The following is a 27,642-nucleotide window of genomic DNA, read 5'->3' on the forward strand; positions in this document are numbered from 1 at the left end:
AGGCAAAAAAAATTCGCGACCCGCCCTACTCGCTGCCTGCTCTGGTTTGGGTTGGTTCTAAACAAACCGTCTCTGTTAGGTTTAGGCAGGAGGAGTGGGGTTATGGTAACAATGTCAGGGTAACGTTAAGCCAATCAATGGCAGAGTAAGATAGAGCAGGGCGGGGCATGCCTTCTCCATCCTAGGAAATAAAACACTCTCGCACACCCTTCTTGTTTTCACCGTTTTGACAGCTCGAACTAAACGTTAAATTAAATCTGCCTGCTTGTATATATTTTGTCTTTTCTCCTATACTTTCGGTGCAGTTTCCGACTTGAATAATCGACCCGACTAGCTTTAACACTAACATCACGGTCCGTGAAACCGTCAAGGTAACGTCAAATATTTTGCCTTTACATTCATTAGCGATGTAAAAATGTTATTGTTTGTTGTGCTAGCTGTTAGCTACAATGAGCACAAGCATAAGCTACCTCGACACAAGACAGTTGGAACAGTTTGAATTATTACACAAAAAATGGAACATAGTGGCTGCTATTGAAGTTAATGCCGACTCTATACAGGTGTATTAGCAGTGGATACTGTCAGTTATGGACGTGTTTATCACCGTTATTCGTATTTCCATTGACTCAACTAATCTATCCCTAACTTTTAGGAAGTAAAAATGAGTCGCAGTCGGAACCCCCCTCCCCGGGGTCAAGGGGCAGCGCGTGCCAAACAGGTAACACCCGTCATGTCTGAGAATAAGATGCGTGAATGATATCTACTGTAAGTATGCCAACAACAGGTATGATTCAGCTCCTCTCGCTGTGTCTTTCCTCCTGTCTGTCTCGCTGTGTCTCAGATGGGGCTGCTTCTTAACCTGTCCCCGGATGGAGGGATGGATGATGAGGGAAATGATGAAGACCTGGAGGCAGAGCTGCTGAATCTGGTGGGAGGAGGTGGAGGGAAATCACAAGGAAAGAAAGGTGAAGGCAGATATAACTTATTGACATCTACCGGTGTAAAGTATCGTTTTCTCTTTCCATCTCTCATTCATGTCCCAGTGCTGAAATGTGATATGCCGTATATGATTTAATGCTGCTTGTGATGTATTTGTGCATGTACAGCTCCTGTTCCCATGGCTGATATAGAGCAAATGGCAGCTCTTTGCATGAAAGACCTGGATGATGAGGAAATGGGGGATGAAGATTTGGAAGATGATGAAGATCTGCTGGTAACACACTCACACTGTTTTTGTCCCTTTCAGAGCTAAACCAATTAGTGGATTAACTGATTCGTTGACAGAACATTTGGAACTATTTTGATAATGGATTCATCATTTTTAAAAGCACAGATGCCAATCATTGGCTAGTCCCAGCTTCTCCAACGTGCTGAAGTTGCTGCTTTTCTTTGTCATATATGATAGTAAACAGAATATCTTTTGAGTTTTGGACAAAACAAGCAATTTTAAGACATCATCTTGTGGTCTGAGAAATTGTAATTGGCATATTTCACCTTTTTTGACAGTATACACAGACTAAATCATTGTTTGATTAACTGAGAAAATCGTGAACCAATTAACTGATAATAAAAACACATTTTTAGTTGCATTCCTAATCCCTTTCATTGCACTTACAAAATAATGGTGATGCTTAGCTGTTGATTTGCTTTATCTGTTTTTTTTTTTTGTTTTTTTACTGTATACATTTGTGTGTGTCTGTACATAGGCAGAACTGAATGAGGTTTTAGAGGATGATGAGGAACAAGCTCCTACTCCCACCCTTCCTGCTGTCACGCCGACTGGTCCCAAAGTGAGCGTTGCATCCCATTCTGCTCCTTCTGCTGCTCCCAGTGGTGCGACTGTGTTGGAGTCTCTCCTGTTGGAGCGCATTGAAATGTATAAGGGAGCCATTTCCAATGCCAAGGCTGCGGGGGAGACAAGCAAAGTTCGAAGATACGACCGTGGGTTTAAGGTAAACTGGAGAAGGAAAAGGGGAAACATCTCAGTACAGTACAAGTTGATCCCCATACTTTGTCTTCATTCAAACCTTTTTTTTTTTTTTTCAAATGTCTGTGCAAATTTCTTCTCTGTAATGTTCAAAAACAGGTTCATTTTTTCTTCTTCTTCAACCCTAGACTCTGCAGACAATGTTGGCATCTGTCAGGAAAGGAAAAGCAGTCAATGAGGAGGAGATCCCGCCTCCAGTTGCTCTCGGCGGAAAGCCCAACGTCACAGCAGAGTCTGAATCGATCAAGGAACGGGAACTGCCAGAGCCCACGCTGATGCCCTCTCCGCCCACGAACCAGAAACCTCTGAGGGAGGCTGCGCCAAAAGCTCCTGATATGAAGCCGCTCCATCTGACCGTGCCCCAAAAGCCTGCTGCTGCCATCACCCCGGAAACACCTGCCATCTCTCCCCTCACCCCCAGCCAGCCTGACGCACAGCACTCCGGTAAACGCACATGATAACATACAGAGTACAGTGTGGACGTGTCTCCACCTTGCCTCTTCTGCTCTGTACTGTGTAGTGAAGAGCAAAGCTGTGGTAATTGGTCCACTCTAATTAACACTTTCAATTAATCGACAGTTTTTTTTCAGCCAAAAAGGTGGTAAATGCCATTATTAGCGTTGCCACTCAAAGGGTTTTATTGTGTATGCTGAAATGATTAGTTGATCAATGGGTTTGTTGGTTATTTACCCCTTTGAACTCTTCCCTCCATTCAGAGCGGAAACAGGCTGTGTTGTCCAGACAAAGGGAGTATAAGATGGCGGCCATAAACGCTAAACAGAGCGGCGACATAGACCAGGCGAAACAGCACTACTTCACTGCCAAGGTAACAGAACCAATGTCAATGTTATCACGTGAAGAAATCTATTTGTTTGTGTAAGTGTTTATAGAAAAAAAGTCAATCCTAATATAGTTGACCTCCCTCTATGCAGAAGCTGGACATGCTGGTGGAGGCTGTGGACAGAGACGAACCAGTAGACCTGAGCTCTCTACCTCCTCCTCCTGGTCAGTGTAACCACTTTAAAGGAATGCTTTACCCTCTAGTTTTTGACTTTTGTTTCAATTACTTACGTACCATAGCCTGATTTCTTTACAGAAAAGATTAGACATTATTCCACTATGCACTATTGTTTTGCACTAAGGCTTTTGATACTATTGACCTTTCAATTTTACTAAACAAATCACATTTTCTCGGTTTGGATGATGATGATGATGCTCAAATCGGTTTTGCACATATGTGTCTAAAAGAACACAGGCTTATAATACCCATTTGGTATGTTCTGGAACATACATGGTTCTTTTCCAACTCAAGCCGTGTCTAGATTAAGCCTGCCTCTAACGTTTCTCAGACATTAATACACAACCTCAAATTTACATCCTGAACACTGATAAGACAAAATCTGGTTTATTCTCAAAAAGCCATAGTTCTATCCTGCATCTTCCTGCCATCCATACTTAATGGTACTGAAACTTGTTCAATGTTATAAATATTTGTGAAATGTGATGCCGTTTACCATTGTGCTCTGCACTTCATACTCATCACTGTGTACAATATGGAAAAAGTAGGCTGGTCCTTACTAATGACAAGAAGAGCACTACACACTATCATTTTGTTTATGAATGGGACTGGCTTAATCGTGATACCCCATGGGTAAATACTCAACTTGGGAAGACTGCCTTCCAGAACTTTGCACCATATAAGTATAAGCAGTCTTAATTTTGCACCTTTTTAGAGACGTCTGTGTTTGTTTGTGATGCTGTTTTATATGTGCTTTTGGCTGCGTTTTATTGTGTATATTACTTCTACTTACCTGATTGTGTGAAGGTTATAATGGTACTACTAATAATAATAACCCATCGCCACCCCTCCACTGATGTCTGATTCTCTGCAGGAGACGTAGTAGCAAAACACTGTGCACCCCCTCCTCCTCAGTCTTCCTCTAAACCTGCTGCACCTGCACCCACCCAGGTGGCCACTGTCGGTAAGACTCCAGTAACCTTGATCTTTCAGATGATAAAAATGATCCATGTTGGATTTAAAGAATAAAATGTGTTTATCTGTGTGTCCTGCAAAGATCTGCCTGCTCCCAGCAGTTTGGCAGAAGCCCTGCAGCAGAGAATGGACATATACAAGTCAGCAGCAGAGGGAGCCAAGAGCAAAGGAGACGATCGTAAGGCTCGCATGCACCAGCGTATTATCAAGGTATACACTATGCACTTTGAAAAAGAAACTTTAGGTTTCGGGATCGGAATGAAAAATTAGGGAGGTTGTGCCCTTGCAAATTATAAGTATTTTTTGTGATTCACAGTGCTGTACTATCACTAAGTAATAGGCCTGCACGATTAATCGTTATAAAATCGCGATCTCGATTCACCCTGTTCACGATTTAATTTTTAAATAACTTTTTTTTTTTTTTAATGACTTTGATTCTCATTTAATTTGACCAGCCGACTGCATCACAAACGCTACTACTTTCTTCTGTGAGTTTTAAACATGGACTGTATAAAAAAGGTTTTAAAGAGCTCCCAAGCGCTGCAGTGCTCTCCCTTCTCTTCATTGAAGCCTCTATGTTTACAGGCTTGTGGTGATGCGCAATGTGCTATAGGTGCCAAAAAATAGGCCTACTAAGTAACAATACCAGTATATAGTAGTGTAAGAGAGTATCCAAGGGTGGGATTTTCCTGTAATAACAGAATTATCAATCATCTCCTCTTTGCTCAACAGCAATACCAGGATGCCATCAGAGCTCACAAAGCTGGACGACCTGTCACTTTGTCGGATCTACCTGTGCCACCAGGTAACTTTCTCCAGGTGTGTTTCGGGATTGTGCCTCTAGGTTTATAGTTACAGTAAGTCATGTGTGTGTTGCTCTTCTAGGCTGTCCACCACTTCAGGGCTCAGAGGGGGGTCAGCAGAACTTCATGGGTGTCCTGGAAACGGCTATGAAAATAGCTAATCAGGATGCAGACGCAGAAGAGGAAGAAGAGGATGGTCAAAGAGAGGCTGCCAAGGTAAAAATAAAGAAATAAATGCACTACCAAATGGTCAAATTGTTCTGCAGCCAAGGAATCTGATTGGTTGCCTTTAAACCAAAGCGAGCAATGTTTTATTGTTTGCCATGCCAGCCTCTGTGCTAGGTTATTGAATCACTACTGCTTTTTTCTGCTGCACTTCCTGCCTCTCACATCAACTTCATGCTTGTAATGACTGTAAAGTATAATATTTTGGTCATTAACTGTACAAAACAATAACTCGCTAAATTTGGTTAAGACGGAGCTCTTAAAATAAAAATAAAAAATGCTAAGCTCGCAAGTATTTCAAGCTGTTGCACTTGAAGAAAACAATACTGTACCTTGAAATCGGTATGTTTTTATTGCATTATCTAATTTATATATATATATATATATATCTTATACTATATTTTATCTTTATATTTTCTTTCTCCGCAGCCTGCAGTGCGTCCACCTACCCAGAAAGCAAAGTCTCCAGCTCCTCAGGCCCCGGGAGGCTCCTCAGCTCCAAAACTGGGATCTAAAGGTGCTTTCAGAGTGTGGGTTTGTGTATGTACATGTACATGCCCACCTGCCCACGTGCACGTACAAAATGTGCCAGAAAAAGTGTTTGTTACACGACGAGGCAGAGTTTCACTTCTTTTTCTCTTAATTATCCTTGCAGCCCAGCAGCAAGTGGATTTACTGTTGCTAAGGCGACAGGCTTTTTTGCGTGCAGCGCTGCGCTCCAAACAGATGAAGGTAAGCTGTGGACTTTTATTTTTTTTGCTTTCTTTTTTTTTTTATTGCTGTAGATAGATTCCTTGTCATCTTTGTATTTTTGTAGATGTCTTTATTACAGCCGCCCGTTGTTTTATTGGAGTCTTGAACATCTGTTGCGTTGCTGTTGTTTGTAGGACATGACTGGAGCAGCGCAGTACCTCAGACATGCCAAGGGACTGGACCCCATGATCACTGCTGCCAAGTCTGGCCTACCTGTCGATATCACCAAGGTCATAAATACATTCCCGTGTGCAAATGAATGACATCCAAGAACAATGAGAGCAAGTTTGTGTGTGTTGAACATGTCACAGGAGCAACCGAAAATGTGAGGTGTGTTAACACAAAATGGCACAGAAATAGAAGCAATAGGAAGGAAGCATAAAGTGAAATCAAAACACCTTTGTGCTCATCACAGTCTCACCTTCTGTGTGTTTTTCTGTACCTGTGCGTGAGTCTATCTGCATATGTTCAGTGCCATTCCACTATTCACATTTCATATAGTTGCCACTTCTCCCATATGGCTTTCTTTCATTTTGCCTGACATCTTTCCTTTAATAACCCATGTATTTCTCTCTGTCAGCCTCACAGTGCAATTACCAAGAATATTAAGCGTGTGCCTCTGTTAGTTTGTCTGCAGAATATCGCACAAGTTTAGAAACAGATATTCATAATTTGTAGTGGACTGATTTTTTTTTTTTTGTTTCTCACAACATTTGTAATTGTCTCCTTCCTGACAGATTCCCAGTGCTCCAGTGAGTGAGGAGGACTACGCCCTGGCTCGCTCCCGCACCTCCCCTCTCTCCCAACGCTCCAGTGAACAGTACCACGGCCTCATGGATCTTTTGCGGAAGCAGCATGAGGTCAGGACCATAGACACTATATATATATATATATATATATATATATATATATATATATATATATATATACACACCGTCATTGATCAGGACACACCCTTCCTAGATCTTGCTGTATATCAGTGACTAGCGTATACTGATATGTTGTGCAGCTTTTTAAAAAGACAAATCACAATTGTTCTGTATTGTATTGTCTTTGGCTATTGTCTGTTTTCATACCCACACCTTCTTTTGTTCTGTATCTCGATCTACAGAAATGTTTGGGATACTCTCAACAGCTCACACTCATGGGCAATGTGTCTGAGGCTCTGAAGTAAGAGAATATTGTTGTATATTTGTACATGTGAATTGTATTACAAGTGTTACATTACATTAAAAACATATGCGATGGAAATGTTTGATATTTACCTACAAAGTGACTTGATCTGATTAGGATATTTTTTTTAATTCTCTTCTATTGATATACATACAGTATATCATTGATTTATTCAACAAGTACTTCATCACTATGTGGTGTTACTGTGGCAACACAGACTGTGATTTTACTGTGCATACATGTCACACTGCATATTTTGCATGTTTTCAAATTAAATTCCTTATGTGATCCAAAATGCAGGAATATATTTGTTCGTTTTAGCTAGCAGAGCTGTTTGGCGTACTATAACCGCTGTCTGTGCCGAAGTCAGACCTGTGACAGTTCAAACATTAGGCCATCCTGTAAGACTTCATATGTCATATGAGCATTTGTGTGTAAGGACCATCTCTGTCTCTCCCCAGGTTTGAGAGGCTAGTTGAGGAGTGTATGAAGAACATAGAGATACTGAAGAATGCCCACGCCAAGGGCCAGCCAGTCCCCAAGTGCCGCACAGAGGAGAGGACCTTCAACACTATCAAGTCAGCAACAAAATAATCATGTTGACATCATAATAATATAATAATGTATTGTCTTCATGGCATGTGCTCCACAAGGACAGAAAGAGATATAGTCGACACCTTTTTAGCCATGGTGGTGACTCGAGGGATGGCGATGCCGGTCGCGCTGTCGGTCGGTTAGTCCAACACTTTGATCCAGACCGAACTATCTCAACAACTATCAGATGGATTGCCATTACATTTTCTACATATATTCATGGCTTCCAGAGGATTAATCCTTGTGATTCCCCTGCGTTTTCTAGTAGTGCTGCCTTGAAGTTGATATTTTTGGCTTTTATTGAAATTTCCTGTAACTTTTGGATGGATCGCCATGCAATTTAGTACACATATTTATTTCCAACACAAAATGAGTTGTAATCACTTTGTTGATCCCCTGACTTTTCCTCTAGCGGCATCATCAAATCAAAACTTTAATTTGTCCAATACCTTGCTTTATGACTAAATACTACTTTGTTTATTAACATAATGTTTTGTTTTATTAACATAAACCATGTGGCTCCCTTGTAAAAACCTTCAATATCATTTTAAAAGTGGTGATTAGTGATTACTGGGTTTGGAGTTGCATTTATGTGTGCTCACCCCCAGAAATCCTGTTTCCTTTTATGTGCATGTGATGATCATACTCGGGTTGCATAATCATTGCATCCCAGTTGAGGGATTTCTTCTTCTTTTTATCCCGAGGATTTGTGATACCAGCAATTATTGAATCTTTTTAGCAATCCATCCTGGCGTTAACATTCCTAAAAACACAGTTTCAAATGAAAATACAACAGTTAGTGGATCATTGGGTCATCATAATTCCTATTTTATTGTAATTTAAAGGAATTATAAACGTCATGTTTTAGTAGAAGCGTTAACACTGAACTGATTATGAACACATGCATCAGATGTTTAATTTAGAAAACACATTATATTTAGACTTGATGACTCACATTGGCTTACTGTGACTCACTCTGGCTCTGCTCCAGTATCATACCAAGCTAACAGCTAGGTGACTCTGCCAGTGACTCATTCAACAGTCTGGATTGTTTGGCTTTGATGCTGACTGGTTGTTTTCTGTCACTCGTGATGCTGTTTCTGATAAATCATATCCCCTGTTGTTGTTATTTAGGAGCAACTCCAACCTGACACCTAATGACCTGATACTGTACATCATCAAAGGCATCAACCTACCAGCTCCCTCAGGTACTGAAGTCAGGTCTGCGTCTTTGAATTAACGAGGCAGTAATGTGTCAACTGTATGTTCACTTACACCTACCTCTCTGCCTTCAGGTGTCGCACCCAACGATCTGGATGCCAGTGTGAAGTTTGAGTTTCCTTTTCCCAGCGCGGTAAGAATCTTTCTCATCCAGTGAGTAGATTATGGATATTTCACTCTGTTTATATCTAAATCTGTTTTAATGCATTCATTTGTGTGTGTGTGTGTGTGTGTGTGTGTGTGTGTGTGTGTGTGTGTGTGTGTGTGTGTGTGTGTGTGTGTGTGTGTGTGTGTGTGTGTGTGTGTGTGTGTGTGTAGGAGGAGGCTCAGAGGGACAAAACAAGCACAGTAAAGAGCACCAACAGCCCAGAGTTTAAAGAGAATTTCAAACTCCACATCAACCGCGCCCACCGAGGCTTCAAACGAGTCATCCAATCCAAAGGCGTCAAGTTTGAAATCGTCCACAAGGGGTAAAAAAAAAAAAAACATCTTTTGGAAATTGATCTTAATGCCTTAATTAATGGCTGATGATTTTATGGAAAGTACCCCATGCCAATCTCTAGGTATGGTCAAGGGAACTTTATCAGGATGCATAGTATCCTGGATCCATGAAATAACTGGCCTTTAAAAATAAAACTCTGCCTGCCTCTATGGGAATTTAACATAGGGGTGTACTTACTTATGCCCCCTGTATTTTAAGGAAGAACATTTATTTATTTACGATACATTATTCATTCACAAAGAAAATTGGTGTCCTTAAAGGTTGGATTTTACCCTCATTTTTTAATTAAGGCATGATTTTTGTATTCCTCTTTTTAGTCAAATTTAGCATGGGTGTACTCATTTATGCTGTGCACTGTATATGTATATTTCCCTGTTGATCCTCATGATTTATGCTTCACAAGTCATGTCTGTTATGTTTTTCTGTTCTTCTCTCTGTGTATTTACAGAGGCCTGTTTAAGACAGACAAAGTTGTGGGCACTGCTCAGCTGAAGCTAGAGGCTCTAGAAAACCATTGTGACATTCGAGAGATAATAGAGGTGAGTGTTAATAACAAGTAAAAACAAAAGCATACACACATGTACACGTACACACCAGATCTATCTAACAGTGTGCGTGTATTTCGTAGGTGATGGATGGACGTAAAGCTACAGGTGGCAAGTTGGAGGTGAGGGTGAAGATCAGAGAGCCTTTATCAGGAGTTGATCTCCAGCCGGTGACGGAGAAGTGGCTGGTTCTCGATCCCGTGTCCCCCATTTCTCCTCCAGAGAGACAAAAGGAACGGGTGAGTAGAGTTTTGATATCCCCTGACCTGTGTGCAGACTGTGGAAGGTAACTGAAGCAGAGCAAACTCACAGTCTTTGCTACATCCTGCAATATTTTGGAACATTTCGAAACCAACGATCCGACAAGGTTTGAAAAGTATGAATAATTTTAACTTCTAACTAACTACGTAGATTAAAAAAAGCCTAACCAGGGACGGGGGCTGCAAATTAGCTCCTGCTAAACGCCCTGCATACATATCTGTTGCAATGCTTATCTGTATGTACGTAAAAACGCTTGTCTGTATGGAAAAGTACAATGGAAACAGACTTGCTGGCGAAAACTCTGATCTGTGAGCGGACCGATTTTCTGCAATGGTTTAATGCCGACTAAAGAATTGGCGTCACCAGCTGTTTCTCTCAACTCCTAATTTTGGCATAACAGCAGTATATGGAAACTTGCATTCATTTGCAGATTATTTCAAAATTCTGTTAAAATATTGTGTAACATGTGAATAGAAAACTGACAGCATGCTTTTAATCCCGCCTTTAAGTGTGACCGTTCGCCACAGCTGCTGCTGCCCTCTGATTAATATGCTGTCATCCTGCAGCCCTGTTTGCAAGGTTCATACGTGCACCATTGGGTTCAGGTGTGTGTGTGTGTGTGTGTGTGTGTGTGTGTGTGTGTGTGTGTGTGTCAGGCTCCGTCTCCTCGGTCTAAACCCAGAAATGAATTGAGCAGCAGGAGCAGTCATCCCAACAACTCTCCTCCACAGTACAAACTCTACAGCTTCAGCCTCCTCAACTATGACAGGGAGCGGCTGGAGAGAAAGGTATTTGTTTGTGTGGTCTAAGCCCATCCACAACTTCTCTAATGCTTGTAACGGCCCGAATGTGCGAAAGTCTCATCAGTCATTACGCCTGTCTCTCAGATTGCAGAGTACCGAAAGGCACGACGGGATCCCCCATCTGACCTCGTCCATCAACACAAAGAGGTCACATACAGACTGCAGTGGCAGAAAGCACAGCTGGAGCGAGCCTCTTCTGCACTACTGACAGGTAACTCGCACACAGAATACATACGAGTATGTACTTTACTGACACATGTATGTCTCAGCCTCTCAAACACCCTCATTTCCCTTCACCACATGTGTAGAGTATGAAAATGTGCTGCAGCGCTCCGTCCAAGGGTATGCTGACTCTGTGAAGAAATACTCCAGCCAAGGCAACAGGGTGAGTACAGTTGTACAGAGGACACTCGTGTGTGTACATGTTCATTCTCATCGTGTAAAGTTTTCATTCTCTTTTTATAGGACGCTGCCAAGGATTCACTGGGAAAGTTGAAGATGGTAGAGAATGAGGTAAGGGTTGCTATATACAGTCATTAAGAACAGATGTTTTATCATCATGTATATGCATGTGTACAATTTAACGTAATCCTTTTCTCTCTGCTACAGCTGGAATCGCTTAAAAGGAAACGCACAGGATGAGAGGAGAGTAAGGGAGTGGAGACTTGGCTGGAGTACTGTTATATTCTCTCTCTCTCTCTCTCTCTCTCTCTCTCTCTCTCTCTCATATACACACTCCTATACAAACACTACAGTGGGTACTTTAAGCACCTTTAGCATGATTCTATGCTGCCCATGTCCATGACAACTGCATGAACCAACCGGACAATTATGTCAATTCATCATATAACTTGTGGTTAGATGTCTGCCACAGTAATTAAAAAGAAATCTCTAACTACAAAGGGACACAGAAATTAAAGCAAGCATTAAAATGTGTTATGGGAGAAACAGGCTTCTTTGCACTTAAACACTAGAGAAAGCTGCTTTTAAAGCACATCTTTACAAACCTTACCTGTTCTGTTCATTTCCCATTTTTTCCTTTTAAAATTGTTGCTGAAAGATCCGTCAGAAGATTTATAAATTTTACATTTGGCACCAGCTCAGAGAGTCTGTTGGTGTCCACAGATGACCAAAAAATATATGTGTGTGTGCTCTGAAGTGTGTTTAACCAATCGTCTAAGGTGTTTTTAACCCCTTTTCCCATATTTTATGTGTGTAATGAGCTTAATCTAATCTGTCTGCTCCAGTGTTCCCAGATTACAGTAATCTGCTCCGTTTGGAGTGGTGTGATATGGGAATAAAAAAAACGGGGCTTCGGGGCACCGCAGCCTACATCCCATAACGAGGGATTAGTGTTTGTGTCACCAAGGAGATGACTAGATCAGACGTAGAGTCGCCTTTGGGGCTGGGAAGAGGGGGTGTTAGCAGTGTGCCATGAATGTGGTAGAAGCTAAGCTCTGCAAAAGGATTGCTTCTTCTTCATCATCAGCTGTTTCTTCATTGTTGTGTTCTTCATCTTCACTTTCTTCACACTAATTCCGTATATTCAAAGATTATTCAAAGTCATGAGTAATAGGCCGAACCACTAGGATTTTCTTTAAACTCTTCAATAATATTAAGCCCATTATGTTGTCGATTAGAAAATAATTAACAGCTGCTGCCTCAGCTTGCTGCTATTTTCCATAGATTTTGGCATATGCAGTTTACAAAACCAGATTCTTTCCCACTGAGATCTCCAGTGGCAGCACAGTGGATGCTGAATAGTCTGCCCACAGAAAGACAACTCAATATGTGTCAGTGATGCTGGGTAATTGCTCATTTCTATTTCTGTTGCCCCATAGACATCTCTGTCATAGGCACCCTTGTCATTCCTCTCTACTTTACACTTATAGTGGCCGTGAACTCTAGGGAACAAATATCAGACGAATCCTGTAAAACTTTGAAAAGATGTGTGACAAATGCAGACGCCTTGAAATTAATCGTTTTGCCACAACAACACTAGATGAACAAAAATAGGAATGTGACGAATATGTCTGTTTAGAGGACAGATGTATCCTCTGTGTATTGGACAACCTGCTAACCTGACAGCAGATTATGTTGACCCACGTCGATTGCATGCAGCCGGGATGTAGCAAACTAAGTTTAAATGAACCTTACTTCATTTGACTCTTCAATGTGGATGATGTCTGTTTACTCCACTAATAGTTTTTTTGGTCACGTGACACAGCAGAGAATCATGTGTTTGCCCTAATCCACTCACTGCTTCACCCCATTAGCAAATAATCCTGGTTAAAGTTGACCTGGTATGGCCCTCCATAGTCTGTGGTGATTTTTGTACAACACCCCTTCCCCCACTTTTTTTTTTTTAATCTATCAGGAGAGGATATCTTCTGACTCTTTGTAAATGATACGTTATGGTGCTTTTGATCATCTGATATTCTTTTAGCTGGACAGATGATTGCTTATAGTGGCACGATAACTTTTAGTTAATTATGAGGTGGCTCTGAAAAGACTACTGTATGCCATTGCCAACTTTTAGCTCCTTAATTACAAGTCATGTGCACTTAACATTTTTGCTGACAATTTTTCAATGTATGCAGCACAGTTTCAGGCAGCCATTAGTTTCCATTTATTTCAGTGCAGTATGAATCAAACATTTGGCTCAAACATTAATTGCTCAACATTTATTTGTATTAATGTATGTTATTTATTCGAAAGACGGCATTAACGATGAGGATTAAGATGATGTAACTTTGACAAAAAATGAATGTAGACTCAATGATTCACACATTGGTTTAATTGGTTTTCATACTGTATTGAAATGAATAGAAATCAATGGCTGCCTAAATCTGTTTAATAAAATAGGACTATAGATTAATTATTTGGTCTACGATGCAAAAAAAAAACAATGTCTTCATTTTTCTTGTTTTGTGAGACCCGACAGAAGCTGGATATAGGGAATTGTGTTTTGGCTTGAAAACGGATTTAAACGATTCAATTATTAAATCGATCAATCTTAAAAAAAAAAAAAAAAAAAAAAAAATGTAAAGAACAAGCTGTGATGTAAACTAGTTTGTAGTTAATGGGCTAAAACATGCAAAGCCACCACGTTGGTTCTTTAACAGAAAATGTGTTTTTCTGATTTACGAAGTCAAGTAAATGGTGAATAAGAACACGTAGCTCTGACATAACGGGGGGGGGGGGGGGGGGTTGCAGCACTCGCATGCTTTGACGTTGTTAAACGCACACAGAACTGCAGCCGAGCAGCACTCCTTTCTCTGACTCCAAAACCTTTTAACCCCATGTCACCTCAGACACACAAACACACACACATCACGCCACTGCTTGAGTAACCTCACAGCCTCTGAGGCTGTCCTGTTGTCATTGCAACGAGCTCATCAGCATTCAGTGTGGTAGTTGGATGGTCAGGACCCAGGGAGAGGGACATATTGTCAAAGTTTGTCCTGCTGGTGACTCACACTCCTTTCTCACATTTACAAGACACCACACACACTCCTCACTCTTCAATTTTTTTTTAAGGTTGTTTGGCTCTCCTCTCTGTTTGATCCTACTCTGTAATCTGGCTGACATCCATTTAAAAAGGAGAAAGTTTGGTGAATTGTTTGTCATTATTGGTAATATTTCTGTCCTGATCTGCTGCAGTAAATGTATTCTTCTGGTCTTCTGGGACATACTATTTTTGAACCTATGACATTTTTTTATCCATTAAATCATGTAAGGGCAATCAACATAAATGTAATATTTGTATACAGTAAATATACAGCATATTTTTATGTGTAAGTCATGATTTGTGCAGCTCAGACGGGGAATGTATGAAGGACTGATTGTTAAGGCTTTATTATGTATGAGGTTGGTGTGAACATGAATAAAATAGTGAAACAGCACTTGGTTTGTATATTTATTGAACTGAAATATCCAGATTTTCCCCATTTGGGCTGATTTGTGATTAACATTTTAGCTTAGACCCTGTACCTGTTTTAACAGTTTTCTATCAGCTTGACATATACATTTTAGTTTTTTGTAGTTATGGAATTAAAGAGAACATCTTCTAAACATGATTTTGAACTGATGACATGTTTCAGAAGTCTGCCACAGAAAAGTAAGATAACTTGTTTAAATACAGTTGAATTTAATATGTGATAAATCTGTGATTGGTGTTGGCAGAACTTTGTATACAGCAAACGTTTCTCCACCCAAATCCACAAAAAGTGTGTACACTATTGCTATCCCTAGTATGAAGATCCAGAAGAAACTCACCGAGATACAAATTCAATACATATATTTTTTTCCTTATTTGGTGTAATAATACTTAATGGTAATTTCTGTATTTTGTCACCATCAAATATGCCCAGTTTGTGGCAAAGGGAAGGGTTTCCACTTTAATTCTTCATAGTGGTAATGTTTAAAAGGTAAAATATTGGTAAGTTTTGTAATAATGAATACTATTTATTTACCTATACGTGAGAGCCAATATCACCAAAAGACAAGGGTTGAAACAATAAGATGTAATACAATAATAGACATATCTTTGCAGTGCTTGCTGTTGTTGGGGGAAGCTTGGGGCTTCGGTGGTATGCTAATAACGTGTTTGAATGTGAAATTTCCCCTGACAAAGGGGGAAAGAAGAGAGGGGGATGGTGCACACATAGACAGTTAAGGGTGCACAGGAACAGAACATTGGACAACCCGCGAGACTTTGGTGGGCGTGGATTCAGAAGAGAAGCTTCCTGCTCGGGTGAACACGTGGTTCCGTGTCTGCCTCCCTGCTTGTCTGTCAGTGTGAAGGTTTCCAGCCTTTCTCTCATACCTCTCCCTATTTATCCTCCCGTACCACACAGCAGACCTTATCCTCTCTTTACTCCGTCCCACCCGCACCTCCTGCTACACTTTGGTTCTTCTCTTTGCGACGGCTCCCGGGACTGCCGACACAGCCAGGCCGCGGTCACTTCAACGTGTATCCGCTCACAGAGGGAGAGAGAGAGAGAGGGGGAGAGTGTGTGTGTGAGAGAGAAAGTGTGTGTGTGTGTGTGTGTGTGTGTGTGTGTGTGTGTGTGTGTGTGTGTGTGTGTGTGTGTGTGTGTGAGAGAGAGAGAGAGAGAGAGAGAGAGAGAGAGAGAGAGTGTGTGTGAGTGCGTGTGCGCGCAACCGGTCCATCCGTGTTATTATTTCTCCCACGATCCCGCCTCGTTATTCGGCCATGACGCTGGAAGCGATCCGCTACCGGTCCGGGTCTCTGCAGATCCTAAACCAGCTGCTGCTGCCACACAAGACCGCTTACGATGAGATCCGCTCGGTGCAGGACGCTTACGAGGCCATCAAGTCCATGAAGGTACGGAGCTCCTTTCTTTCTCTTTCCACCCCTTGTCACTCGGGGCTTTCTCTCCCACTTCCCAGTCGACCTGCATGTCCGCTGCTTGTGCATTTATTCCCGTTGTGCATGTTTTTTTGTGTATGCTGCACGCATATGTTGCCGAATGCTGGCCGCCGTTCTCTCGCTGTCGGCCTGTATTTTTGTTTTGGATGCACCTGCACCCCCCCCCACACACACACACACACACACACACCAAAAAAAAACAACAACATCATTTCTATATAGTATATATATATATATTTTTTTTTTTATACATATATAGGTTTTTTTCCGTTATCATGAAACTAGGCATCTGCACACATCCACCCACCCATGAAATATGCTCCTCTTTCTTTGGGAGACATTATTGATGAATAATTAATGACCTTTGCCATGGTTTTTGTTCGCGTTTTGGTTTTATGCTGTACTCAGTGACACATCAGCTGATGTCTCCTTAAATACCCGAATCCCTGACATATAGAGGTGTTCAGATAGTTGCATGTTGTTCAAGTTCTATAACAGCTGGGGACATTTTCAAATGTTCACTTATTAGGGCAGATATTCACTCTTTTGTCTTCCCGGCACACACACACACACACACACACACACACACACACACACACAGCAGCACTACACTGTGTGTGTGAGTGTGAAGGAATGTACCATAAGCAGAGAGGGTGATGTCATGATAACAGAGTCTAATGGAGAGAGAGAAATGACTCCCAAGACAGATGATATCATTTCAGTCAAAGCTGTCCTGACAACTTTGGGCTCTGATCAGTCACCCACTTACAACTCTGTGTGGTAGAAAGAGATTAATAATCCTCATCAAAACTGGGAGACAGCTGTTGAAAGTTGGCATAGAAACCAAAGACGAGGACCACCATTGATGCTGTCTTTCCTCTTTCTTCTCCAGGTGCGGGGCGCCCCGGCCATCGCCATCGTCGGCTGCCTAAGCCTGGCTGTGGAGTTGCGGGCAGGCGCAGGGGGGGATGATCCCGTGACCTTTATTAGGGAGTCTCTGTGTCACCTGACCTCAGCTCGGCCCACTGCCGTCAACATGGGCCGCGCCGCCCGCGAGCTGATGGAGTTTGCTGAGAACGAGAGCATGGAGAAGAACTCGGAGCAGCTCAGAGAAAGGTGGGCTGGTTAGAGAGATGACAGCCTCAGATTGCCCAACGGGCAACTGAACATATTCATTGTTTTATCAGTTGGTCATTTGATCAAATTAAACATTGATTAAATAATAGGTTTACATATTTTACATCTACACTCACAGACCATTTAGGCAGCACGGTGGCTCAGTGGTTAGCACTTCTGCCTCACAGCAAGAAGGTTCCGGGCCTTTCTGTGTGGAGTTTGCATGTTCTCCCCGTGTTTGCGTGGGTTTCCTCCAGGTGCTCCGGTTTCTTCCCACCATAAAGGCGTGCATGCTAGGACTACGATTGAAAATTAGCAGACTAGCTAACACTGGCGCATTTCCAGAAATGTTGATTAATGTGCATTGTCCTAATCAAATAAACTTACAAATTTCCCTGATGTGATTTTAATGTAAGTGGTGGGGACAAAGTTTATAGCCCAAATCCATGAAAAAACTAATTTCAAAGTTAAACCAAAGCTAATGTGAGGCTGTGAGGTGAGCAGTATGATTTATCCAAATCAAATGGGTATAAGTTTCTGTATTTTTACTACACTCTTTTCTCTTGTTACTATTCCCCCACTGGAGCTCAGTGAGGAAACTGTCTAACCCTAACCCTTTTTGCACAGAACAAGAACTGTGTCTCCATCACTTACATTAAAATCACTTTTTAAAAGTCAAGGGCCAGTATGGACAGGAGGAATAATCACAGAAAACACTAAGTCTTTCAATACACATATGGACATTGAGTATTGTTTTTAGATTGACTTAAAAAAAATCGGAACCTGTCCTTTTTAATTGAAGATTTGGTTGGTAATGTTTTGTGTTTTATAGCCTATAAATCTAGATGCACCCTAGTGGCAGCAAATGTAATTTGCAGCCAGGGTCAGTCTAGCAACTCTCCGTTGGCTTGCGAGCTGGAAAAACCAAACTCTGGTCAGGCCAATCACGTCGTGTATAGAGTCGTTGGGCAGGCTTAACATAAGGACGGCAGAGTTGCGACGGTTCTGCGTGAATTCCCTGCTACTTGAAAACAAAGAAGATGGCTGCTGGTGAACAGCGGTCTTTCGAATCGGCTTTGGCCGCGACTCTGGAAGACTTGGAGTTAAGCACTGAAGTCATTCTTAAAAAAAGAAGATGTGTTCGGAGTTACGGCAAAAGTTTAATCTGTCAACTAGCGTTGCTCTGGTTGGCTATGGGTGCAGAGGGAATTTGAAAGACAACCGTTTATCCCGCCCCTCGGATTGAGCCCTGCCAATGGTGAGTTCCCAGACCCAACATCTTGATGTGGGTCTGGCTTGTCAGGCTATTGTGTTTAACTAACTTGTCACAAACAGGGTGATTTTGGGGCCGACTGCAAAGGTTTTCCATGTGTCCACCTAGTCGGTTAATATGGGTCCTGTTCAGAGCATAAATGTAGTTAATTGTTTTCTTAGCCACTCTGCTTTTCCATTTCCACTTATTTACTGGTGGCTGTTGAGCAGGTAAGAAGACTGTTAAAAAGTAAACATGATGTGAACACTGCTGCCTCCAAACAAACAAAAAACGGCCTTAAGGATACACACAGTGAGATTTAGTGAATGTAAACGGAAACTTTTATTTGTTTTCAAGAACACTCCACAGGACACCTTTAGGCCAAATAGACACTCCATCAGCAAACATTGAGCATATGGGTTGCTTGCTCTGTTATATCAGTAAAATATATACTGTGAATTGAAATGATCTAAACTGCTTTTATCGTGCACTTTTAGTGAATTTTTTAAGTTAGCTGCTGGCCTGCTTCTATAGCACTTCCTCGTTCTGGCATTCACAGCTGCAGGTGTCTTTTTGAAAAAGTCAGATCAGATCTCACAAAATGTGAAAATTGGGAAGCCTGTATACTATATGTATGTAATTTCAGATCAGTTGTCAATGTCAAAAAGAAACCCTGATTAGTGTTATTTTTACAGTGTTAATTTGCTTGACAGGACTGTAGTTTAGAGTTGTACATGCAGGCAAGCAGAACATATGTGAGAGATGTTGGTGTTGAATAGCATCCAGGTGGATAGTGGCTGTCATGTTTGGACAATCACAATACAACACATTTTGGGTAGAGATGCACTAATTCAGTACGCCGGATCGATATTGGCTCAAATATTGGCCTTATGAAGCGGATCAGATATATATTTTTTTTTTAACCACGTTTTTTTCACACGTCATCAATGTATCATTAAACACAATCTCATAAGGTACAATAATCATATATAAGCCATGTGAAATGGGGAACCCCAAATAAGCTACTAAAAGCTTTTCGGAGGGGGCCCGAATACAATAAACAACAACAGATAATATACAATCCAAAGACTCAATTTACCAGAAACACAAAATAGACAATAGAAAATACAACAAAATACAGATATACTTAAACTTACATAGACAAATACTACAAACAGACAGGCGATCCCAGCACAAACTATAGCATTTAAAGAATAATCATCAATCATATGTTATAAGCAATTTTTTCTTAAGGCTTTTCTTGAAGATGGAGACAGAATACGACACTTTCAAGTTTTCCTCAAGCTCGTTCCAAATCTGCGGTCCCCTACAAACTATACTCAGGCTTGTACATTTTAACCGTCGTTTTTTGCCAGTAATTAGGTGTTTTTTCCTTGTGTCATAAGTGTGCAGGGGACGATTTATTGGAATAAGCTCACACAAACGGTAATTTAACCTATGGATAACCTGGAATATCATGCATGCGTTCTGAAAGACTTATTATATTCGGTAAGCCTTAAAATACCCAGACGACGAAATAGAGGACGAGTGGGGGTATTGGGCTCGGACCACGTTAATGCCCGTATGATTTTTTTCTGTAAAATCTGTAGTTTTTTCAAGTGGCTGGGAAAAGTATTACACCATATGACATTACAATAGTTTAAATGAGGCTCAAACAGCGTTTTGTATAATGTGAGGAGTGTGGTAGACAATGTCTTAATTTAAAAAATAACTCAACATATTATATTTTTTTGTTAGATGATCAATATGACATTTGAAATTTAAACATTCATCAATATAAACACCAAGGAATTTAGTGGTATTTACTCTTTTAATGATTTGGTCATTTATTTTAAGACAAACATGCCTGTTTTTAATTTGATTTTTGTTGGAATGAAACACAATGTAGTTCGTCTTTTTGATGTTGAGAGAGAGTTTATTACACCGAAACCAAATATCTACATTTCTTAACTCTCTATTTACTATTTCTTGCAGTCCAACTGGACTCTTATCTGACATAAATAACTTGTAAACCAGCTAAGTGCTACTCCTCTGATTCCATAATGATGTAATGTATTCAATAATATATCAATAGTATCAAATGCCTTACTTAAATAAAAAAATATACCTATACCACAGTCACCTTTATCAATGGCATCATTAATCTTTTCAATCAGATCTAGTACAGCCATACATGTAGTACTTCTTTTCCTAAAACCATATTGGGATGAAGCAATGATATGTATATACCTATTGTACACTACTCTCTCTAAGACCTTTAGAGATTGTAGGCAAGATTGATATTGGGCGATAATTGCTCATATCATTTTTATCCCCAGATTTAAACACTGGTATAATTCTTGCAATTTTTGCCCTTTTCGGCACAATTCCAGATAGCATTGATATATTGAGACAATAAGTAAGTGGCAAGTGCAATGGCTTTCAGAATTTTACTACATATTTCATCCTCACCAGTAGTGTATGTGCTTCGTAAGTTTGTAATGATTTTAAAAACTTCATGGCAATCAGTAGGCTTCATAAAAAAGGAATTGACATAGTTGCCCGACAAGTAATGGTTAAAAGAAATACCTTGAGGTTGGTTTATTTTATTAGAGAGTTTTTCCCCAATGGAGATAAAATAGTTATTAAAGTTATTTGCTAGATCAATGACATTTGTTAAATTATTACCTAAATGTGAGTGTATGCCCGCAGTATTTGGGAGCACGGTGCTGTTTTGGCCATTGTTAAGGACTTTATTTATCACTTTCCACGACTTCTTGGAGTCACCCTGTGATGCTTGGATGAGGTATGCAAAATGGTTACTTTTACTTTTTTCCTTATTATATGTGTAAGTTTATTCCTATAATTAGTGTATATATCCTTATTCATAGCACTTGGGTTTTTTAAGGAACGTTTGTAAAGTTTATTTTTATGTGTGATAGATTTTAAAATACCCTTTGTAAGCCAGGGGTTATGACCAGTGGCACTGCAAACGGCATACTTCTCTGGGATGGTACAACAAATCGAGTTTGTGATCTCATTCAATATCTACCCGATGTGACCAATCCACATTTAATACAGTTTCTTTGTCAATGTCATTATAAAAAGCCAGGGTTCTGATATCAGTTACAGTCATTCAGTCACATTGGGCTGAGTATCTGGGTCAGCCAAAACACTGCAAAATGTATCCATGGCCATCACAGTCTCCGCACTCATATTTTAGGATGCCATTTTTGCTGTTGGAAACATAATGGAATCTAGAAACCCAAGCTGAAATAGCCTGTAGTTCTTTCCTTACATCCAACTACATCACTGTCACGTCAAATGACGTCACTGGATGCAGGAACAACAGATTTTGCAGCTGCGAGCGCCACTTTCTCAGGTCAGTATAGCGCACACTGAGGATTTTTATGCTTTTATGCAATTGACTACATTTACCATCAACACTGATTGGACATCCACATAAAAAGTGGCAAATTTTCCCTTTAAAGGTACTGTAGGTAGGATTGTGAAGATCCAGGATTTAGCCAAAGAATTTGAACATCGATAACTTCTCAGTCCCTCCCCCCATTCTGCTAAAGCCCAAACGGCCTCCTAAGCCCCTTCCCCCACAAGGGAGAATTAATGTGTGTGTACCCTGCATGCAGTTAGACACCCCCCCCCCCCCCCCCCCAGGCCCTGATTGGTGCATCTGAACAGGGAGCTGTGGATTTTTTTTTTTTAAATGACCTGCTTCATGTAGTTCTACTCGAACATAGGGGCAGTTTCAGCAAATATGACAGAAAGTTAGTTTTATAAGTCTTACCTACTGCACTTTTAAATAAAAAATTATGGATTAGAGAAATGGAGAAAGAGATATAGAGAAACTAAAGTCAGGACAAACAGAAACGTGTAGACATATTGTAACTGCAGAATTGATGGTCACATTAAGTCCACAGTGGCAGACAGAGCCTCTTTTCAATTCCCACCTCTTGTGCCCCCCCACAGTGTAATTGCCTGGATCGAAGACATGCTGGAGCGTGACGTCAATGACAATAGGAAGATCGGAAACTATGGCGCCCAGCACATCCTGTCTGGCGTTCCGAGGGACTCTGTGACCATCCTCACACACTGCAACACCGGCTCGCTGGCCACTGCTGGATATGGGACCGCACTCGGTAAGACTGGAGCCTGGGTGTTAATGAGAAAAGAGGGTAAAATATTTATGGCACTGTAACTGTTATTATGAGTCTGTGTTTGTGTGTAGGTGTGGTGCGAAGCCTCCATGCGCTGAGCAGGCTGAAGCGTGTGTACTGCACAGAGACGAGGCCATACAACCAGGGATCCAGACTGACGGCTTATGAGGCGGTAGCAGAGGGAATCCCTGCTACACTCATTACAGACAGCATGGCAGCCCTCACCATGAGAGAAATGGACATCACAGGTGTGTGTGTGTGTGTGTGTGTGTGTGTGTGTGTGTGTGTGTGTGTGTGTGTGTGTTATTCAAACTTTACTCTTTTCTTATAACATAACTTTCTTTCCATTGTGTGTCCCTCTCAGCTGTGGTGGTGGGTGCAGACAGGGTGGTTGCCAACGGTGACACTGCCAACAAGGTGGGCACATACCAGCTGGCCATTGCCGCGAAGCACCATGGGATTCCGTTCTATGTTGCCGCACCCAGCACGTCATGCGACTTGAGCCTAGAGAGCGGCAGGGACATCATCATCGAAGTGCGCCCCCCTGAGGAACTCACCAGTATAAATGGAATCCCCATTGCTGCCCCGGGTAAGAAATATGGGATGTTGGTGGTTTTTGTATGGGGGGTTGGGGGGAGTCACAAATGTTGTTTAAAAGTATAAAATGACAGGAACAGGTACAAACAGTGAGTTCAGTTAAGGACTGAGAGTGATAGGAAAACATTCAGGCTTGGAGAGATGGAGGAGTGTGGCCCAGTTCCAATGTCCTAAGTACTGAACCCTCACAGACTTTAATTGACGTCACTTGCAGTGTAAGTGCCAGCATTAAAGAGGATACAAGGGATCCAAATGAGGAAGGGGACAGAGGCATGTTTGTTGCCAGTAAAGTGTTTTTTGCAATTTCACAAAGTTCTTGCTGCTATCTGCTTGTATACTTTTTCTTGAAATGTCTTTTAATGTTTTGGGGGATTTTCTGATGCCTTTTATTAGACAGTGACAGTAGAGAGATAACAGGAAATGAGGGGTGAGAGAGATGGGGAATGACATACAACAAAGGTCCCAGGCAATATTCAAAACAGAGATGTTGCAGTTCATGGTCAGCGCCTCAAACCAAAGAGGTAATAATAAATATAATCTCTTTGCTTAAACCCTGAGGCCATCAGGGCATCCCCAGCCATTGTTTTTTTAACATTGGCATGCTATGAATTGTGGGCAAGTCCCCCAAGAAAGTCTGCAGAATTGCAGACTTACAAAATGTGTTCAGAAAGTTTTTTTTTTTTTTTTTTTTAAGCCCTCAATCGCTTAGCCGGTTTCACAGTGAGACAGCCCTGTGCCCTTACGGACTTTTGCATCAAGGTCCATAAGAGCGATGTGTTTTAGGTGTTTGCTATCGCTGAATTTAGTAATTTGATCTCGGATTACATTGCCAGAGCAGAAAGGTGCTCAGTGACATCACAGTAATTAAAGCACACATTTAATGAGCGCACTGGTCCCCGGAGAGGAGGATGTGTGCTCGTACTTGCGTTACATTTTCCTCTCTCTTTAACTTTTCTCTTTTCTCTGGTCCTTCTTGTAAATTTTAAAATAAAATTATAAAGCTGTTTTTTTATTATAAGGCCATTATTTTACATTAAAAGACCAGCAATTAACTAATTAAAGTATTAACTGTAGTCAGAGCCTGTGATAAGGTATTTCTCTGCGCCATAGAGTTCTATATTTGTCTAAAAGCTATTAAAATTACATTAATGAGACACACAGTTGCACCTTTTGACATGTTCCTTTATTACCTTAAACAAAGGCACTGTAGAGTCAATCCCACATACAACCTCCTGCTGCTCTAAATACTCACTGGAGCACCAAATGTGGATTCATCTGTAGCTGAAAATGGTCCCCAGCTAATGCACTATTTACTCTCCTTTTGAGTAATTAGCAAAAACACTATCGTGCCCAGCTTTTCTAGTCTTAAAAAAATAAAATACATATTAGTGACCCATTTTTAAAGATTTAAAGGAATACGCCACCGTTTGTTGAAATAGGGTTATTCACCGTCTCCTCTATATTTATATAGGTGGGCAAATGCATTTTTGTCTCAGTGCATGCATTGTCTTAGTCCGGTAGCCCCGCCGCTAGCTTAGCTTAGCGTAGTGAATGGAATCCTATGTTGCCGGTAAGCATGTTGTGAGTAAAAGTAACCCAACAAAAACAAAACCTAATTACTTCTTGTGGCCTGCGTATTCACAACGAGTACAAATAGCAATGCAGATTAAGACTAGACGATTTCCTAGGCGGATATTGACTTGGGGCTATATTGCGTGGTAGTAGGCTACAGCCGAAGCACTGCTACTCGGACACAACTGAGACAAAAATGTGTTTTGCCTATATATATATATATATATATATATATATATATATATATATATATATATAGAGGAGACTGTGAATAACCCTATTTCAACAAACGGTGGCGTATTCCTTTAAGTCTAAGGGGTCATAAGCAGAAGAACTTGGTTAGCTAACTAAAGTAATGAATAAACTGAAATAGTAAGCTAAAAGTAATAGAAAACTCAATTAACTATAAATAATGAATAAACAGTTGAAATAGTTGGCTAAAAGTAATGGGTAGCTGGTGAATTGGCTAAATATAATGAATAGTGGTTAAAATAAATAGCTAGAAAGGATGAACAGTTCAAATTGTTAGCTAAAGGTAATGGATAGCTGGCGAATTAGCTAAAAATAATAGATAATGGGTAAAACATTTGGCTAAAAGTAAGGGATAAACAGTTCAAACTATTAATTATGTAAAACTAACGGATACACTGTTAAAATTGTTAGCTCAAAGAAATGAATAAACAGTTAATTATAATCTAAAATGAATGCATAGCTTTCGAATTAGCTTAAAAAAAATTGATGGTTAAAATGGTTAGCTAAAAGTAAGGGATAAACAGTTCAAATTGTTAGCTTAAAGTTAGGGATAAACAGTTAGTCAGTTGGGATTAACTGTTAGTTATGTAAAAGTATAGATAAACTGTTAAAATTGTTGGATTCAAGTAACAAATAAACAGTTGACATAGTTAGCCTAAAGTAATGGATAGCTGGTGAATTGGCTACAAATAATTGATAAATGGTTCAACTAGATAGCTAAACGTAAATATAAATGGTTGAAATAAATGGCTGTGTCTATGAAGGGGTACTTAAGTTCATCTGCTGTCGGGGTACCGCTGACAAAAAAGGTTAGGAACCACTGATATAGAGTATCACCTACCTTGGTTTTTAACCATGTCACTCATTCCTAACTTTACTGTAGGTATCGAGGTGTGGAACCCAGCATTTGACGTGACCCCTCACCAGCTCATCACAGGAGGCATCATCACAGAGCTGGGAGTCTTCCTCCCCTCTGAGCTCCAGGCGGCACTCACCGGCCGCCTCACTGCCCTCTAGAGCCACTCAGCCCCACCTGCTGGTCCGTGTGCACCACTGCACCTTAACGTCACACACTCAAAGACACTCATTTCATCACAGAACACACACACTCATAGTTGTGTTATAATTTAATTTTGGTCAATGCACAGTCCCTGTTACATGTCAGTGGTGCACACAGAAAAAAAATGTTTATCAGTCTCTTACTCACCCACATACACATTCACTGCAGGGAGTCAAGCAGACACACTCCACTTTCTTTTATGTCCCTCTTTGTTTTCTATGGTCTTACCAATTTCACCTTTTCCCAAGTTTTCCATCCCATTTTTCATTCTCTCTTGCCGCCTCTTTCCATGCTAAATGGCTTCTGTGACAACGAATAGTGATCAGCTGAACTCAATCCCATGAATTCTATTTGGCAAAAAAATGATGAAGTAATTTTTCAGGACTTCTTCAACTACAAACTAAAAACTTCCAAAATGTCTAAGTGGCATGACTGTTTATTTAATTTCAAAGTAGTGTTTTTTTTCTCAGCCACTGTTTCTAAATGCTGCTACCCACTTGTAAATAAATACATATTCTTCTTGGTAGTGTGTACATATGTAGAAAACTAACCCCTGCTAGTAAAAGGTACTACTATTTTAACCAAATATGTGGTTATTTGATATTAAATTTGACATAAAAAATGTTATATTAACATTTCATTTATTTGCGTAGAAACCTTTTGTAGAGGAATTATCCAAATTTATAGCTCATACATTTTCACAACCAGGTTTTTAGTGATATGAACAATTTTATTTATATTTCACTCTCATTTTTTACCCCGTGCAGCAAAATTAGGAATTTCTTGATCGGTCCTCGTTAGTCAACTGAAGCCTATGACAATACATGTATTTATACCTCATTGCTTGTTTGTATCTTGCTATTCCCAGTTGTATTGTATCATACCATACTTGTATTCTCATAATGTACTTATATATATGTAACCATACTTATTTCAGCACCATACAAATATTCACCATATTGCAAAAGATAGTAAAAGTAAGTAAGATTGAAAAATCAAAAAAAAAAAAAAAAGATTTAGGGAAATTGTGTAATTTTTGCCATAACAGCTTTTGCCATAATCTCAGAGGTCTGTTATGCTGTTGTATTTCTGTAATACAGGCATCTCCATTAAAGGAATAGTTCACCCCAAAATAAAGGTTTTGTCATCTGCTCACTTGCATGTCAGTCAAGACTTAACTAATCACAACTAACCACAAAATAAATATGTAGCTTCTTTTTGTTCCGGTATGGCTGGCTTTTCTCAAATTAAGGTGATCGTTTTACAGCCTAGAAAAATAAAAATGAATTATAATCAAATGGTTAAACTCAATATTTCCTAAAGAACCCTGCTTGCCTCTAAAGGGTGTGTTCAACTAGATAGA

The 27,642-nt window shown here is 40.4% G+C and overlaps 2 protein-coding genes across 2 annotated transcripts; both read left to right on the forward strand.

The window, feature by feature from the left end:
* Positions 1 to 170: 170 nt before the first annotated feature.
* On the forward strand, positions 171 to 13,465 carry cc2d1a (coiled-coil and C2 domain containing 1A). Its single transcript, XM_078277473.1, has 28 exons — positions 171 to 371; positions 653 to 718; positions 842 to 965; positions 1,107 to 1,213; positions 1,707 to 1,952; positions 2,116 to 2,431; positions 2,704 to 2,813; positions 2,920 to 2,992; positions 3,880 to 3,969; positions 4,063 to 4,190; positions 4,713 to 4,785; positions 4,866 to 4,999; positions 5,438 to 5,525; positions 5,664 to 5,740; positions 5,896 to 5,991; positions 6,499 to 6,621; positions 6,873 to 6,931; positions 7,396 to 7,512; positions 8,663 to 8,736; positions 8,824 to 8,882; positions 9,068 to 9,219; positions 9,700 to 9,790; positions 9,880 to 10,035; positions 10,714 to 10,845; positions 10,945 to 11,071; positions 11,169 to 11,245; positions 11,326 to 11,373; positions 11,470 to 13,465. The coding sequence occupies exons 2-28, from the start codon at positions 662 to 664 to the stop codon at positions 11,500 to 11,502; spliced, it is 2,967 nt and encodes a 988-aa protein (XP_078133599.1). The 5' UTR covers positions 171 to 371; positions 653 to 661; the 3' UTR covers positions 11,503 to 13,465.
* Positions 13,466 to 15,594: 2,129 nt separating this feature from the next.
* Positions 15,595 to 27,562, forward strand: mri1 (methylthioribose-1-phosphate isomerase 1). Its single transcript, XM_078277495.1, has 6 exons — positions 15,595 to 16,210; positions 17,148 to 17,371; positions 22,611 to 22,780; positions 22,870 to 23,046; positions 23,163 to 23,387; positions 26,103 to 27,562. The coding sequence occupies exons 1-6, from the start codon at positions 16,079 to 16,081 to the stop codon at positions 26,234 to 26,236; spliced, it is 1,062 nt and encodes a 353-aa protein (XP_078133621.1). The 5' UTR covers positions 15,595 to 16,078; the 3' UTR covers positions 26,237 to 27,562.
* Positions 27,563 to 27,642: the final 80 nt, after the last annotated feature.

Source organism: Sander vitreus, chromosome 2 (genome assembly GCF_031162955.1).
Source record: "Sander vitreus isolate 19-12246 chromosome 2, sanVit1, whole genome shotgun sequence".
Classification (NCBI taxonomy): Eukaryota; Metazoa; Chordata; class Actinopteri; order Perciformes; family Percidae; genus Sander; species Sander vitreus.

Excerpts from the sequence above, each read along its gene's own strand:
- cc2d1a (XM_078277473.1), top strand. The coding sequence starts at position 662 with ATGAGTCGCAGTCGGAACCCCCCTCCCCGGGGTCAAGGGGCAGCGCGT. Across the intron at positions 2,814-2,919 it reads AGCACTACTTCACTGCCAAG|AAGCTGGACATGCTGGTGGA; the intron begins GTAACAGAACCA and ends CCCTCTATGCAG. Across the intron at positions 5,526-5,663 it reads TCCAAAACTGGGATCTAAAG|CCCAGCAGCAAGTGGATTTA; the intron begins GTGCTTTCAGAG and ends TTATCCTTGCAG.
- mri1 (XM_078277495.1), top strand. The coding sequence starts at position 16,079 with ATGACGCTGGAAGCGATCCGCTACCGGTCCGGGTCTCTGCAGATCCTA. Across the intron at positions 16,211-17,147 it reads AGGCCATCAAGTCCATGAAG|GTGCGGGGCGCCCCGGCCAT; the intron begins GTACGGAGCTCC and ends TTTCTTCTCCAG. Across the intron at positions 23,047-23,162 it reads GAGAGAAATGGACATCACAG|CTGTGGTGGTGGGTGCAGAC; the intron begins GTGTGTGTGTGT and ends TGTCCCTCTCAG.